The sequence below is a fragment of the Macaca mulatta genome, chromosome 6 (assembly GCF_049350105.2).
Source record: "Macaca mulatta isolate MMU2019108-1 chromosome 6, T2T-MMU8v2.0, whole genome shotgun sequence".
NCBI classification, from domain to species: Eukaryota; Metazoa; Chordata; class Mammalia; order Primates; family Cercopithecidae; genus Macaca; species Macaca mulatta.
The window spans coordinates 177,612,501-177,628,782 of NC_133411.1; the positions used below are offsets into that span (position 1 = coordinate 177,612,501).

General features: G+C 49.8%; 1 protein-coding gene across 1 annotated transcript in view; it reads right to left on the bottom strand.

Moving 5' to 3' along the window:
- Positions 1–16,282, bottom strand: part of SLIT3 (slit guidance ligand 3) — a 641,372-nt gene that overhangs the window by 80,900 nt on the left and 544,190 nt on the right. Inside the window, exons 17-20 of the mRNA XM_015141360.3 lie at positions 13,433–13,576; positions 12,535–12,678; positions 8,727–8,890; positions 7,593–7,725 (exon numbers count right to left, since the gene is read on the bottom strand). Coding sequence (XP_014996846.3) covers positions 7,593–7,725; positions 8,727–8,890; positions 12,535–12,678; positions 13,433–13,576 — 585 coding nt within the window. The remainder of the gene's footprint in view (positions 1–7,592; positions 7,726–8,726; positions 8,891–12,534; positions 12,679–13,432; positions 13,577–16,282) is intronic.

Sequence of the window (16,282 nt, forward strand, 5' to 3'; positions counted from 1 at the left end):
TACTTTATAATTGTATGCAATTATCGTTGTTATTTCAGTTTCTGTTCCACGACCTTTGGGAAAAAGCATTCATGGGCTATTGTCATGGCATTTCTGTTCTTTGACATGTGTCACTTGGCACTCAATTGGCCCAGGAAGGAGAGTATAACTGGGTCATTCTCTGCAGCCCCATCCCATGGCACAGCCCGGTCCAAGGGAGGGCAGGAAGCTCACTGCATGCGGGGGGCATTTGTGTACACAGAACTTCAAGGGCATGACCCCAGCTCAAACCCACGGTGGACATGAACTTTTTAGCAACTTTCAAGACCTCCCTTCCTTCCCTTGGGCTGGCAGCCCTAGTTTCAGTTTCTCTGAGCATTGGGAAATGCCTGGACCTGAGAGTGAGGTCCAGTTTCTCTGGAGCATTGGGAAACACACATTCAAGAATCCATGTGCGGCCGGCATGGTGGCTCACGCCTGTAATCCCAGCACTTTGGGAGGCCGAGGTGGGCAGGTCACAGGGTCAGGAGATCGAGGCCATCCTGGTTAACACGGTGAAACCCCATCACTACTAAAAAATACAATTAGCTGGGCGTGGTGGCGGATCCCAGCTACATGGGAGGCTGAGGCAGGAGATCGAGGCCATCCTGGTTAACACGGTGAAACCCCATCACTACTAAAAAATACAATTAGCTGGGCGTGGTGGCGGATCCCAGCTACATGGGAGGCTGAGGCAGGAGAACGGTGTGAACCCGGGAGGCGGAGCTTGCAGTGAGCGGAGATAGAGCCACCGCACACCAGCCTACCAGCCTGGGCCACAGAGCGAGACTTGGTCTCAAAAAAAAAAAAAAAAAAAAAAAGAAGAAAAGACAGATTCAGAGAGGTTTATTGTTCAAGATCATTTTCTTATTCATCCTTTCCTGAATACCTGCTATGGGTTAGCTGCTGTGCTTAACTCTGAAGGGGGAAAGAAAACAGAATGTGAATGAGACACAATTGCTGCCCTCAGGGAACTCTTGGTCTAGAAGGAGAAGTTAAGTAAATAAGCAACTACAATACAGGGTGATACCTGAGAGAAGAGCCATGGGGGTGCAAGTGAGAGGCACACAATCCAGTCTTAGCCACCCAAAAGGCTTTCTGAAAGGAAGGTTAATAATCACCACTGACATTCATCAAACCGTGGCTATGCGCTGCACACAGGGCTAAGTGCTTTGGTTATGTTATCTTAGTCACCTTCTACCTTGTGAAGGATACACCACTGTTATCCCTATTTCACAGATCAGTAAATAGAGTCTGAATGAGATGAAGTAACTTGCCCAAAGTGATGCAATCAGTAGGTAGTCAAGTTGGAATTTAAACCCGAGACTATTTGTTTTCAGAATCACTCTTCTTTTTTTTTTTTTTTTTTTTTTGAGACGGAGTCTCACGCTGTTGCCCAGGCTGGAGTGCAGTGGTGCGATCTCGGCTCACTGCAAGCTCCGCCTCCTGGGTTCACGCCATTCTCCTGCCTCAGCCTCCTGAGTAGCTAGGACTACAGGCGCCCGCCACCGCGCCCGGCTAATTTTTTGTATTTTTAGTAGAGACGGGGTTTCACTGTGGTCTCGATCTCCTGACCTTGTGATCCACCCACCTCGGCCTCCCAAAGTGCTGGGATTACAGGCTTGAGCCACCGCGCCCGGCCCAGAATCACTCTTCTTAACTTGTGCTTTCAGGAAGGACTGAGACTGAGAAACCAGAGGGGGTTACCTAAGTAGGGATGGGAGAGAAGAACATTCTAGGCCGGGAGAACATAAATGTCCTGGACAGAGGCCCTGAAGTCAGGAAAGGCATATCACCGGGGGAATCACAAGAAGCCACAGGTGTGGCTGCAATGTGGCTTCTGGGGGCAGGAGTGGGAAGAGATGCTGCCGAGTAGCCCCAAGGCACAGGCAGAACCAAGGCTGGGACTCACCTCTGGGCTCCTAGCCCAGTGCTCTTTCTACCACATTCTACCTGCTTCCCCATCGCAGACTAGCATCTGTTTTTATCTGCACCCATTTCAGACTGGAGGGAGCTGGCCTGTGTAAAAATGAGGTGTTTTCCTCCTCACCCAGAGAGGCCTCTGATGGGAATTGAGGAGTGGGGTGAAATGGAAGACGCAGAGAGAAAGGGGACAGGCACCGACCGCTCTGCCAAAATGCAGTGTCTCCTCTGCAGTCCTGGAATCAGGTCGCAGGACTCACCATGGCCTTTGACATACAAGCTGCACATTTTCAGGCTTCTACCCTATGTGGGTAACTCCCAGAGGACTGGCCCCAAAATCCACTCAAAAACATAGAGGAGGAGTCATGACAATGATAACAATCGTCATAGCTGATGTGACTGAGTGCTTCTGAACCCCTGGCATCCAGTCTTTCAATCCTCACAGCTAGCTTATGAAGTGGTATATTAGCTTTCTTCCTGGGCAAAGAGGAAGAAAATCTGCTCACACCACCTTAAGCATAAAGAGAATGTATCAACTCAGATAACTGAAGAATGCACTGGAAGATACCGGGCTCTAGGGCTGGATGCAGGCACTGCAATGACACTGTCAGAATGTGTCTGTAATCCCAGCACTTTGGGAGGCTGAGGCGGGCAGATCCCGAGGTCAAGAGATGGAGACTATCCTGGCCAACAGGGTGAAACACTGTCTCTACTAAAAAAAAAAACAAAACAAACAAAAAAACAAAAATTAGCTGGGCGTGGTGGTGCGTGCCTGTGCGCCCTGGAGGTTCACGCCATGTGCTAGTCTAAGAACCTGGCATGTTCAAGTTCTGTCCCCAGAGGCATTATTAGCAGCGTGGATCAAAGAAACATTCCCTGGAGGAGCCTGGGTTGTGTTCTGTCGCTTACACCTGAGGGTACTGCGTACCTGGTTTCATTGCACTTTCCTTTATTGCACTTTGTAGATATTGCGTTTTTTAAAAATTGAAGGTTTATGGCAACCCCGCCTCAAGCAAGTCTATCAGTGCCATTTTTCCAACAGCACATGCTGGCTTCTTGTCTCTGTGTTACATTTTGGTAATTCTCACAGTATTTAAAACTTTTTCATTATTATTATACTTTTACGGTGATCTGTGATTAGTGATCTTTGATGTCTCTATTGTAATTGTTTTGGGGCACCATGAACCATGCCCATCAAAGATGATGAATTTAATTGATAAATGTTGTGTGTGTTCTGACTGCTCTACCAACTAGCTGTTCCCTGTCTCCCTCTCCTCGGACCTCCCTATTTCCGGAGACACAGTACAATATTGAAATTGGGCCAACTAATAACCCTACGATGGCCTCTAAGAGTCACACATCTCTCACTTCAAATCAAAAGATAGAAATGATGAAGTTTAATGAGGAAGGCATATCAAAATCTAAGACAGATCAAAGCTAGGCCTCTTGGACCAAATAGCCAAGTTGTGAATGTAAATAAAAAGTTCTTAAAGAAACTTAAAAGTGCTAGTCCAATGAACACATGAATGATGAGAATGACTTATTGCTGATATGCAAAAACTTTTAGCGGTCTGGATAGAAAATCAAACCAGCCACAACATTCCCTTAAGCGAAAGCCTAATCCAAAGCAAGGCCCTAACTCTCCTTAATTCTGTGAAGGCTCAGAGGGGTGAGAAAACTGCAGAAGAAAAGTGTGAAGCTAGCAATAGTTGGTTCATGAGGTTTAAGAAAAGAAGATGGCAGAGCGCAATGGCTCATGCCTGTAATCCCAGCACTCTGGGAGGCCAGGGTGGTGGTGGGGAGCGGATCACGAGGGTCAGGAGATCGAGACCATCCTGGCTAACATGGTGAAACCTCGTCTACTAAAAATACAAAAAACTAGCCTGGCGTGGTGGCGGGCGCCTGTAGTCCCAGCTACTGGGGAGGCTGAGGCAGGAGAATGGCATGAACCCAGGAGGTGGAGCTTGCAGTGAGTCGAGATTGCGCCACTGCACTCCAGCCTTGGTGACAGAGCGAGACTCCATCTCAAAACAAAACAAAACAAAACAAAACAGAACAAAAAGAAGCTATCTTCATAACAGAAAAGTGTAAAGTGAAGCAGCAAGTGCTGACAGAGAAGCTGTAGCAAGTTATCCAGATGATCTAGCTAAGATAATTGATGAAGGTGGCCACACCAAATAACAGATATTCCATGGAGACAAAAATAGCCTTTTATTGAAAGAATATGCCACCTAAGACTTTCACCGATAGAGAGGAGAAGTCAATGCCTGGTTTCAAAGCTTCAAAGGGCAGGCTGACTCTCTTGTTAGGGGCCACTGCTGATGGTGACTTGAAGTTGAAGTCAATACTCATTCACCATTTGGAAAATCCTAGGGCCTTTAAGAATTAAGCTAAATCTACTCTGCCTGTGCTCTAGAAATACAGCAACAAAGACTGGATGACGGCACGTCTGTTTACGGCATATTTTGCTGAATATTTTAAGCCCATTGTTGAGACCTGCTGCCCAGACATAAAGATTTCTTTCAAAATATTACTGCTCACTGACAATGTACCTGGTCATCTAAGAGCTCTGATGGAGATGTACACACAGATTAATGTTGTTTTCATGTCTGCTAACATAACATCCATTCTGCAGCCCATGGATCAAGGAGTAGTTTCAACTTTCAAGTCTTATTATTTAATAAATACATTTTATAAGGCCATAACTGCCATAGATGGTGATTCCTCTGATGGATTTGGGCAAAGTAAATTGAAAACCTTTCGGAAAGGATTCACTGTTCTAGATGCCATTTGAACATTTGTGATTCATGGTAGGAGGTCAAAATAGCAATATTAATAGGAGTTTGGAAGAAGGTGATTCCAACCCTATGGATGACCTTGAGGGGTTCAAGACTTCAGTGGAGGAAGTAGCTGCAGATATGGTGAAAATAGTGAGAACTGAAATTAGAAGTGGAGCCTAAAGATGTGACTGAATTGCTGTAATCTCAGGCTAAAACTTGAGCAGATAAGGAATTGCTTCTTACAGATGAGGAAAGAAATTGGTGTTTTGAAATGGAATCTACTTTTGGTGAAGATGCTATGAACGTTGTGGAAATGACAACAAAGGATTTAGAATATCATATAACCTCAGTTGATGAAGTAGAGCAGGGTTTGAGAGGATTGATTCCAATTTTTTTTTTTTTTTTGAGACACAGTCTCACTTTATCGCCTAAGCTGGAGTGCAGTGGTGCAATCTTGGCTCATTGCAACCTCTGCCTCCCAGGTTCAAGCCATTCTCATACCTCAGCCTCCCCCATAGCTGGAATCACAGGCGTGTGCCACCATGTCCCACTAATTTTTGTATTTTTAGTAGAGATGGGGTTTCACTGTGTTGGCCAGGCTGGTCTCGAACTTCCGACCTCAAGTGATCCACCTGCCTTGGCCTCCCAAAGTGCTGGGATTTCAAGTGTGAGCCACCGCACCTGGCCTTGACTCCAATTTTAAAAGAACTTCTACTATGGGAAAATGATGTTAAACAGCATTGTGTACTACAGAGAAATCTTTCATGAAGAAAGAGTCCATCGATGTGACAAACCTCACTACTGTCTTATTTTAAGAAATTGCCATAGCCACCCAGTGTTTGGCCACCACCCTGATCAGATAGCAGCCATCAACATCAAGACAAGACCCCCCACTAGGAAAAAGATTATAGCTCGCTGGAGGCTCAGGTGATCATTAGCATTTTTTAGCAATAAAGCGTTTTTGAATTAAGGTATGTACATTGGTACATTGGTTTTTTTTTTCAACACAATGAGATTGCACACTTAATAGACTACGGTATAGTATAAACATAACTTCGATATGCACTGGGAAACCAAAACATTTGTGTGACTTGCTTTATTGCAGTTTGTGCTTTATGGTGGTCTGGAACTGAACCCACAGTATCTCCAAGGTATGCCTGTATGTGCTAACCTGGCCCAGAAAAGGGGATGTGCATAGGGCCTGGTAAGAGATGTCAAAGTCAAGCATCAGATGTGTGTGGTGTGGTGGTGTGTGGTGTGGTGGTATGTCGGTGTGGTGTGTGGGTGTGGTGCTGTGGTGGTGTGTTGGTGTGGGGTGTGGGTGTGGTGGTGTGTGGTATGGTGCTGTGTGAATGTGGTGATGGTGTGGTGTGTGGGTGTGGTGGTATTTGGGTGTGGTGCTGTGTGGGTGTGGTGGTGTATCAGCGTGGTGTGGGTGTGGTGGTGTGGTGTATGTGGGTGTGGTGCTGTGTGGGTGTGGTGATGGTGTGGTGGTATGAGTGTGGTGGTGTGTCAGTGTGGTGTGTGGGTGTGTCAGTATGGTGTGTGGGTGTGGTGGTGTGGGTGTGTGGTGTGGTGGTGTGTGGTGTGTGGTGTTGGTTTGTGGGTGTGTTCCTGTTTGGGCACTTGGGCTGTTCCTGTTGCCTCTCCCTGGCTCTGCCCACTCCTATGCAGGGCCTTTGCTTCTGCAGCAATTTCAGCCTGGAGCACTGCCTCCTCCCTCCTAGTGACCTGCCCCTCACCCCTCAGCTTGCAGCTCTAGCATCATTTCCCCAGGGCAGCTTTCTTGGAGCTTCCTGTCTCTGTCATACTTCTCACTTTGCACGTCCTAGCAACCTTGTACCTCTTTTTTTGTAGCGTTTTTCACAGTTGTCACTTCACATGTGATCTGCAATGATCGCGTGAATGTCTACCTTCCCTAATACCATGAGCCCCGGGAGTGGAGGGGTCACACCCATCTTGCTCGCCGTTGTCTCTCCAATGTGAGCAGAGTACCTGACACCCGAGAAGCCTGGTCAATATGTGTTGCGTGGATGAGTGAAGGAGTGGACGGATGCGAGTGTGCACATGGTGTGTGTTGGTTGTGCGAGTGTGTGGTGCTCCTCTGGTCCTCGCTGCAGTGCTCCTGGTGCATTCCAGGGAGGCCCCCTCACTAGGGGACCACTTCGTCCTTCTGTCTGTGCTTTCCAGGGGGCAGAAATAGGATTTTCTCCATAATATTAAGAGCCCTTCAGGAAGAGGCTAACACCTTTTTTGTTGAGCTGGGAGTTTCTGGTGCAGAGACAGGACCTGAGGAGTCAGTGGCAGGAGCTTGGGCTGTGGAATAAGAAAGCTCCCGTTCTGAGAATGGATGGGACTCAGAGCTAAGACCTCATCTGTAAAATGGGGCCTCATGCTTGACAGGGCTGTCTGAACTTGGAACAGGATCCTATTCAGAAAAGTGCTTGGTAAGCCACAGCATCCACTGGACAATGTTTTCACAATTATCCTGCAGGGCTGCGGGAATCAGACTACGAGACTGCTGAGGAGTCTTAGGAAGAGGGTGTACAGAGCAGGGCTTTCAGGGATGATATGGAAAATGAGGCAATAACCCTCCCACTTATATTCAGGGTAGCTTTAGGAATTACGGGGTCAGAGACTCCTCTCCTGCCAGGCAGAGGCACTGGGGGAGCCGTGTTTCCTGTGCCCTTGTCAAAGCCCATGGCTGCCATCTTGGTGAGGGCTCCACTGCCATCTTGCTGGGATCCATTCAAGTAGGGTCTCCCCAGGGCAGTTTCGCCATGTTGCCTTGCTCGAGATTCTGGGGTAAAGCATGGAGGATGCTGCTGGTGGTGAGATGACAGGGTGCTTGGAGGCGCTGGGGGTACTTACAGCTCGGTCACATCCTTGGGCATGCCTTTGGGGAGAGCGCGGAGCCCCTTGTTGCTGCATCGCACCACTGTCTCCACGCAGGTGCACTGCTCCGGGCAGCGCGGGCTCAGCTGGCAGCTACTCTCGTCGTTGCCTGTGGAGAGCCCCAGAGAGGGTGAGCGTTGTGGGAGATAAGCCCCACTGGGGGGCGCCAGTGAGCAAGGCTGCGTGTTCTCCGTAAAGACAAGTTGTCCCCTGTCCCAGCTGTGTGCTAGAACCAGGAATAGGGTACCTGCTGGTCTCATCCGTGGTTGGCGGGTGTCGCCTACCTTATGAAGACCATCCAGGAGGCTCAGCAAGAGTAACAGGAAAGAGGTCACCATTCCCAGATCAGGAATAAGCCCAATTGACTGGAGGAGTGCTCGGGGGAGGGGGCAGTCTCGTCTTTTCGCTTCCTCTTTCTCCTTTCCTTCTCTCCTCCCAAAACTACACAGTCCCTCCAGGGTGGTGAGTGTGTCCCAAGCCTCCATTACGCCTTAATCTCAGTTAATTATCTGTCTCTAGATAACCCAAAGTTGATCAAGTAAAGAACTGTGCTGGCTTGAATTTATACAAATAAATAGGCCCTCTGGGATCCTGAGAACCAAAATCTCAGATATCCATATCCCCAGCCAGTGACAAGACTTTTCTTGAAGTCTGTTTCTCATGAGTACATACTCTGAGTCTCATCATGATGCAGAGAGGAAGACTGAGGCCAGGACTCCCATGTACAGTTGTATAGGTTGTGCACTCCACAAGGGTGCCATATCATTTAAGGGGTACCAATCTCACTGTGGACATGATAGATTAGTATATGTGGTACAACAGTGTTCTCATAGATGGCAGTATCTCATTTTAATGAGCAGTGTCTTGTCTTAATGAAGACAGATTTCTAACCGATGGAAGTAAAATGACTTCTGAAGTGGGCGACTTCTCTTAACTGGCATGAAGGAGCCATGTGGACTAGCAGCAGATCTGCAAAGTTCTCCAGAGCCCCAGCTGTGTGCCCAAAGCAAAGTGGAATCAGACCTCAGGGAGTATCTGATCCTTTATCTCCACCATCTTCCTTGCCTTCCCAGGGCCTTCCCTGCAGCCCTTGACCCCCAGCCTTCTCACCGTCACAGGTGAAGTCCTGGATGGCCACATCCTGGATGGGAATCTCCTTGAGGAAAAACGGCTTCTGGCACCTAGGGTTCCCACTGACAATCCGCCTCTTCCTTAACCACTTGCCGAGCCAGGCCAGGTGGCAGTTGCAGTTGAAGGGGTTGGACAGGAGGTTTCTAGGAAGAGAGGAAGGTGCTTAGCCTCCACCCTTCTACTGTGGGAGCGGCCCTGAGATCTGCTGCCCAGAGCCCAGCTCTCCCAGCCGGGAAGGAGGAGGTCTCAGGAAGGAAATGTAGGCTCTTCCCCAGATGCAGTCTCTGCGAGGGTCTCATTCCAGACCCCCGCCACTGACGGATGCGTCTGTGGTCTCTCGTCATGCCCTCCCTTGTGTACCGAGCCCTGGCTGTGTGAACTGCCTTTGGGTCCTTAGCAGAGATTTACCCCGAGAGCCTTCCCACTTGCTACTCTCCTTGCTGGGAACCCGTATCTTTACAGGTTGCTGGCTGGCTTCTCCTCATTCTTTAGTCCTTGGCTTCAGTGACATTTCATCAAGGAAGCCTTCTCTGAGTCCCCCATATCAAGTGGGACACTTCAGCCCTATCCTATCGTTTCCCACATAACCCTTCATTCTCCCCGTAGCACCCATGGGAGTGTGCAATGATTGGTTTCTGTGCTCGTCTTGCACCGTGGACTCTACACACACGAGGGTGGGGTCTGTTTGCCTCTGCATATCCGGAAACTACCGTTATGTCATCACAGGCCCTTTATATGCATCTGTGGACTGACGGAGAGATGAGGGGATGCTGGCAGCTATCCCTCTATCCCTTCGTGAGTGTTTACTACAGGACTGGGACCATGCCACGTGCTTTATAAATCCATTGTCTCATTCATTCCTGTCACAGCAACCCCAGGAAGGAGGTAACATTGTCTTCCTTTTCTCACATGAGGAAAGTAAGGCTTGGGGAGCTTATGTAAGAGGGGAAGACGGCCCTTGAGTGGCCATCGGATGATACGGCAATGAAGGGCTTGCGAGTGGCTGTTCCGGGGTTGGAGTCCAGGCTCTGACACTCAGTAGCTGTGAAGCGGGGCAAGTTACTTCACGGGTCAGAGCTGGTTCCCCGAATGCTTTGACTGCCCCTCTGGGCATCTTAGGTGTCTTTGGATTTCCAGTGTGGAGGTACCTCGAAGAGGCTAAACATGGACTAAAATGGACCGGCTCACTGGTGTTAGCTCCCAACCCACTGTCCCCTCCTGTTGATGTCACTCATTCGATTCATTCCTCTACTGAACAATTATATGCCGGGCTCTGCTTATGCTCTTGGCACAGATCTAAACATTAAGGATACAGCAGTGAACAAAGCAGTTGCATATCCCTGTCCTTCGGGATCTTATACGGTGATGGGCAGATAATATATGATTAACAGCAAGTTAGTAAATGACACAGTATATTAGGCCATGGTTAGTGCTATGCAATATTAGGGGGCAGGGCTAGAGGGATTGGGGTTATGGCAGAGGGGTGGAGTGGGGTGAGGCAGGTGACGCTTGAGCAAAAGTGGAAGGGAGGGAGGTCGGGGGGAGGGAGGCCGGGGGGAGGGAGGCCGGGGGGAGGGAGGTTGGGGGAGGGAGGCCGGGGGAGGGAGGCCGGGGGAGGGAGGCCGGGGGAGGGAGGTCGGGGGGAGGGAGGTTGGGGGGAGGGAGGCCGGGGGAGGGAGGCTGGGGGAGGGAGGTCAGGGGGAGGGAGGCCGGGGGAGGGAGGCCGGGGGGAGGGAGGCCGGGGGGAGGGAGGCCGGGGGAGGGAGGTCGGGGGGAGGGAGGCCAGGGGAGGGTGTTCCAGGGAGTGCAAAGTTCCAAGGTGGGAGTGGGCTGGGATCATGGGAAAATGGCGAGGAGCCCCGTGAAGCTAGAATGGAGGCAGGGAGGGGACAGGCAGGGCATGAGGGGCCAGATGACGTGGGGCTGGCCTTTAGGCCCTCCTCTAACTTCGGCTTTGATTCCAAGGGCAATAGGCATAGGGCAGCAACAGAAGAGGCGCAGGGCAGCGACAGAAGAGGCGCAGGGCCGCGACAGAAGAGGCGCAGGGCCGCGACAGAAGAGGCGCAGGGCCGCGACAGAAGGTGCAGCAGCAGCCCTTCCTTCCGCCTTCCGAAGGGTCTTCGGGGAAGGTTAGAGAGGGGACAATGAACCAGCGACTAAGGATAACAGAGCCACATGGAAATACGATGAGCAGCTGTAAAACGCGCATGTGTTGAGCACTTTCTACACCTAGGCCCTTGCTGTGTGTTTTCAGGCATCACCAGATTCAATCCTCATAACCATCCTAGGAGGTAGATTATGCAGAAGGGAAATGGAAACACACAGAGATGAAGTCACTTTCCCAAGGTCACACAGCTAACAAGAGGCACAGCCAGGATTTGAACCTAGGAAATTTGGCTCTAGAGTCTTACCCATTATTCCACAGAGGCTCCCTTCCCACAACAGTGCACTACCCGGGCAGGAGCACTCTTTTAGGTGTCCAGAAAGCTGGGTTCTAATTCTGGTTCCAATACCCACTGAAGCAGCTAATGGCATCTTTCTGTTTTTTTGTTTTTTTTTAAAAAATTAATTAAGGAATTAATTTTTTTTTTTTTTTTTTTTTGAGATGAAGCCTCGCTCTGTTGTCAGGCTGGAGTGGAGTGCAGTGGCACAATCTCGGCTCACTGCAACCTCCGCCTCCCGGGTTCAAGTGATTCTCCTGACTCAGGCTCCCAAGTAGCTGGGACTACAGGCATGCGCCACCACGCCCAGCCAATTTTTGCATTTTTAGTAGAGACGGGGTTTCACCGTGTTGGCCAGGATGGTCTGATCTCTAGACCTCGTGTTTCACGCGCCTTGGCCTCCCAAAGTGCTGGGATTACAGGCGTGAGCCACCAAGCCTGGCCACCAGTGACACCTTTTTAAGCCCCTGTCTGGTGATGTTACTGGTCTCCTTTAAGGTTCCAGTCTTCCTAATGTGCTCTGGACAAAGACCAGATGGTCCACAGCAGTCCTGCAGCCTGACCCTGGCTTCCTCTCCAGCCTTGCCTTACGTCATGCCCTCCCTCATTCAGCGCTGTGACCATGCTGGCAGATGTTCAGTCCCATGTATTTGCTCTGTTGCAACCAACCACAGGGCCCTTGGACATGCCCTTCCCTCTGAAGGAACTGCAATGTCCACTTTCTTCAACAGCTAACTCCCACTTGCCTTCCAGAATACAGCTCCAGTTTTTCTCAGCAAAGCCCATGTTTTTTTGTTGTTTTTTTTTTGACACGGAGTCTTGCTCAGTCACCCAGGCTGTTATGCAGTGGCATGATCTCGGCTCACTGCAGCCTCCGCCTCCCAGGTTCCAGCAACTGTCCTGCCTTAGTCTCCCAGGTAGCTGGGATTACAGATACTTGCCACCAAACCTGGCTAGCTTTTGTATTTTTAGCAGAGAAGGGGTTTTACTATGTTGGTCAGGCTGGTTTCGAATTCCTCACCTCAGGTGATCCGCCCACCTCAGCCTCCCAAAGTGCTAGGATTACAGGCATGAGCCACCACACCTGGCCTTCCAGCTCGGGTTTTCAAATCACTGCGGATCTGCTTTCTGTGTCAATTCACTATGCTGTGAGGTCCAGGAAGGAGGGGCTGGGCGTGTGCAGCCTCAGCACCTAGACGATGCCTGGCACATACAGAAAGCCTGACGAGTTTTTAAGTGGACAGATGGATAGATGAGCTTGGCCACAGGTAACAGGGAGCTGGGAGGAGAGCGCTCTGTGGAGTGGGACCCCAGAGTGCGTGGGCAGTGGACCCAGGACAACTTACATGGTGGACAGGGAGACAAGCGTGGTGAAGGCTCCAGGGGTGATGGTGGTGATCCGATTGTCATAGAGGGAGAGCAGTCTCACCGAACTCAGGCCGGCAAAGGTGTCATTACTCACACAGCTGATCGAGTTACTCCTCAGCATCCTACAGGGAGAGGGGTGGGGATGAGAGAGCACAGGCATGATCTTTTCTGTCCCAAATGGTGCCACGGTGGCGAGGGTGTGTGTATAGGTGAGATGCTTTTGCCGATTCTAAGCTCAGTCCAGCCACATTGCTCAGGTTTGTCCTGTGATCGCAGGGACTGGAGCCCCACTGGGGCTGTGTGTATTGCGTGTGTACATTGTTGCTGGTGCATGCTTTCTTGGAAGCACATACCATGCATATGTATGTATACACACGCATATCGTGTGGCTGCAAGGTGTGCACACATATTTCTGGGAGGAGAAGAGAGAATCAAGAAGTGGTTGTAGCTATCAGCTTATATGTGTGTGTGTGCTTGTATGTCTGTGCCTGTTTGTGTATATGTTTATGTGCATGTTGCATGTGTCTGCATATATCATTTTTATAGAGGTCCTTGTGCTTATGTTTGTGAGTCAATGTGTGTTTGTGTGCCTCCTTCAGCAAGTTTCTGGTATGGATCTATATATGTGTATACGCGAGAGTGGGTGGCTACGTTGGGTGAGTGTGAGTTTGTATGCTGGAGGGGGTTCAGCATGCTAAATTCTTCCCATCCAAGGCTGTGGAATATCTGATGACTCTGACTCCAGGAGGAGAGGGAGAGGGATTCAGCAGGCCGAGACAGCGCCTAGGTCCCACTTGCCTTCATAGTCTGTCTCTAATTCCCCTGCCCTCTCATCTCCCTCTGGGTCTTGGCCCAGGCCCCACCACAGGAACTCACAAGGTTTTGAGGCTACTGAGGCCACGGAACATGCGCCCATGCACTGTCTCCAGCTGGTTCCCCGTCAGCATCAGCTCCTGCACGCTGGCTGCTCCATCGAAAGCTCCCTCTCGCACCTCCTTGATCTTATTGTTACTCAGGTTTCTAGAAGGAAGACACAGAATAGGGGAGAATCAAAAAGAGCAGACAGTCTTGATACAGGGAGGGAATGACCTGCCCTGCAGCTGCTGGGGAGACCGAGGACTGGATGGCGGAAGGAGCTCAGTCTTGGGCTCCCTGACCTTTGGTCTTTAGCATCTGGCCCAGGGAGCAGGGACTCCGGCCCTACACAGGTGAGGCTACCCTTGTGAAACAGACTGCCTGGTCAGTGGATGAATGGAGAAAGAAAATGTGGTGTATATACACACAATGGAATACTATTCGGTCATAAAAAGAATGAAAACCTGTCATTTGCAGCAACGTGAATGGCACTGGAAGTCATTGTATTAAGTGAATTGAGCCAGGCACAGCAAGGCAACCATCATATGTTCCTCCTAATACGTGGGAGCTAAAAAACGTTGATCTCATGGAGGTAGGGAGTAGAAGGACGGTTACCAGAGGCTGGGAAGGTTTAGGGGAGATGAAGAGAGGTTGGTTAATGGGGAGCTAAAAGGAATAAGTTCTAGTGTTTGATAGGGTGACAGTCACAGTAGGCAATAATATATATTTCAAAATAGCTAGAAGATTTGAAATACTTCCAACACAAAGAAATGATAAATGTTAGAAGTGACGGATATCCTAAATATCCTGTTTGATCACTGTACATTGCATGCATGTATCAAAATATCATGTGTCCCATAAATAGGTACAATTGTTATGTATCAATTTAAAAAAGTAGACTGGATGGGATTTGAAGTTTTTTTCTGTGGAATTGTCTTTTCCGTGCTCTGGGGGACTAACAGAGTTAAAATAGTGGCTCTCAAACTTATTTTCTCTCTTCATTAGAGATTCTCGCTAAGCACTAATTTTCAAGAGGAAGGCAAGAGAAAAATATAAAGCATGCCCCCAACTCCTTAGGACTAGGGCATTTGTGGAACTTCTAGCTTTCTCACCAGTTAAGGATCCCTGATACAAACGAATAGGTGCTTTCCAGTTACTACTTGTTGACCACTCCTTATGTACTAGGCATCTCATGAGGGATCTGACCAACACAACCACATCAAACCCTGAAAACAATGGCTGTCGGACTGATTTATTATTATTGTTCCATTTTATGGATGATGGGACTGAGGTTCAGAGAGATTAACTAACTTGCTCGCAGTCACGCAGCTGACAGAACTGGGATTTGAAGCCACGTTTTCTGGCATATCAAATGTACTCCATTGAACCTTTTTTTTCATAAGTAAGTATTTCTTTGGCTATGTGGATATTACTTCTTTGCAAAATTCAAGATTTTGGATATTGTATTTGCTTAAAGTGAGCTTGGTCCTATCAAGCCCTCAGTGCTGCCATTTCTTTCTTTTCTTTTCTTTTCTTTTTTTGAGATGGAGTTTTGCTCTTGTCGTCCAGGCTGGAGTGCAATGGCGCGATCTCGGCTCACTGCAACCTCTGTCCCCGGGTTCAAGTGATTCTCCTGCCTCAGCCTCCTGAGTAGCTGGGATTACAGGTGCCTGCCACCACACCCTGCTAATTTTTTGTATTTTTAGTAGAGATGGTGTCTTGCCATGTTGGTCAGGCTGGTCTCGAACTCCAGACCTCAGGTGATCCACCCACCTTGGCCTCCCAAATTGCTGGGATTACAGGCGTGAGCCACTGTGCCTGACCGGTGCTGCCATTTCTGAGTCTGCCCCTGAGGTCTGAAAGCAGCCCTTCCGTCCGAGGCTGCATGCTGACATCCTGCACAGACCTCACGAGAGATCAGAAGAGCAAGCAGATGCTGCAGAGCCATTAGCACCGCGAGTTCCCAGTTCTCCCTAGCAGGGTTGCTGGGGGCTTCTGTGGACCATCAAAATGCCCAGCCCTGGAAAGCATCCCGGGCCAGATGGATGAGCTGAAGGTGATGACAGTGTTTATACTAGCTCAGGGGAGAGTCCAGCCTCCCAAGCAGACAGCCTATTCAGAGCCTTGCATGGGGAACCATCTTCTGCAAACAAGGAAATCGCAGGTAGAGGTGGAGCCCGTGAACTCATAGAGCACACGAAAGCTGGTAGAATTGGCGGGCTCAGAGATAGACTAAGACCATTTTACTGCTGAAGATACTGAGCCGCAGAGCAGGAAGGCACTGCTCCAGGTCCCAGAGCACTGGAAGGGGATCTAGGACCACACCAAGTCCCTGGTCTGTGCTCTGGGCAGACCCACAGCGATGCCGGGGGTGAGGCTTCCCTTAGGGACTGACTTGCAGCAAGTGACAGAGCTGGGGGCTCAATGCAGGCTGCCTTCCCTCTTCCCAAGGAGGGACCAGGCCCCAGGGCAAGGCCATGCCTGCACTTGTGGCCAGGTGTGGAGGAAACAGTTGGTGCCTTGGTTCCCTCCCTGCTCCTCGGCATGACCCCGTTCTCCTTCTCTCCTTTCCATCCTGCCAGGAAAACAGGAGTGAGCATTCCCAGCATCCCTCGCCCAAGGTCTGAGACAGCAGACTCACAGACTGGATTTCCACTCCCTGCCTGGCTCTCCTTTAACTTGGCCAGTTTTCTTATAAATCCTGGTAGCGCTGGTCTGGGATAACCCAGGAATGAAGGTAATGCACTGGGGAGACTGCAAATTACCCCCAAATTAGACGCGGGAGGAGAGATAAAGGCTCTCCAGCAGCTGTAACTCACCCGAATGCCAGAGGAGAAGGCTTTTGCTCCAGAGAGTTGAGCTTCTTGCGGG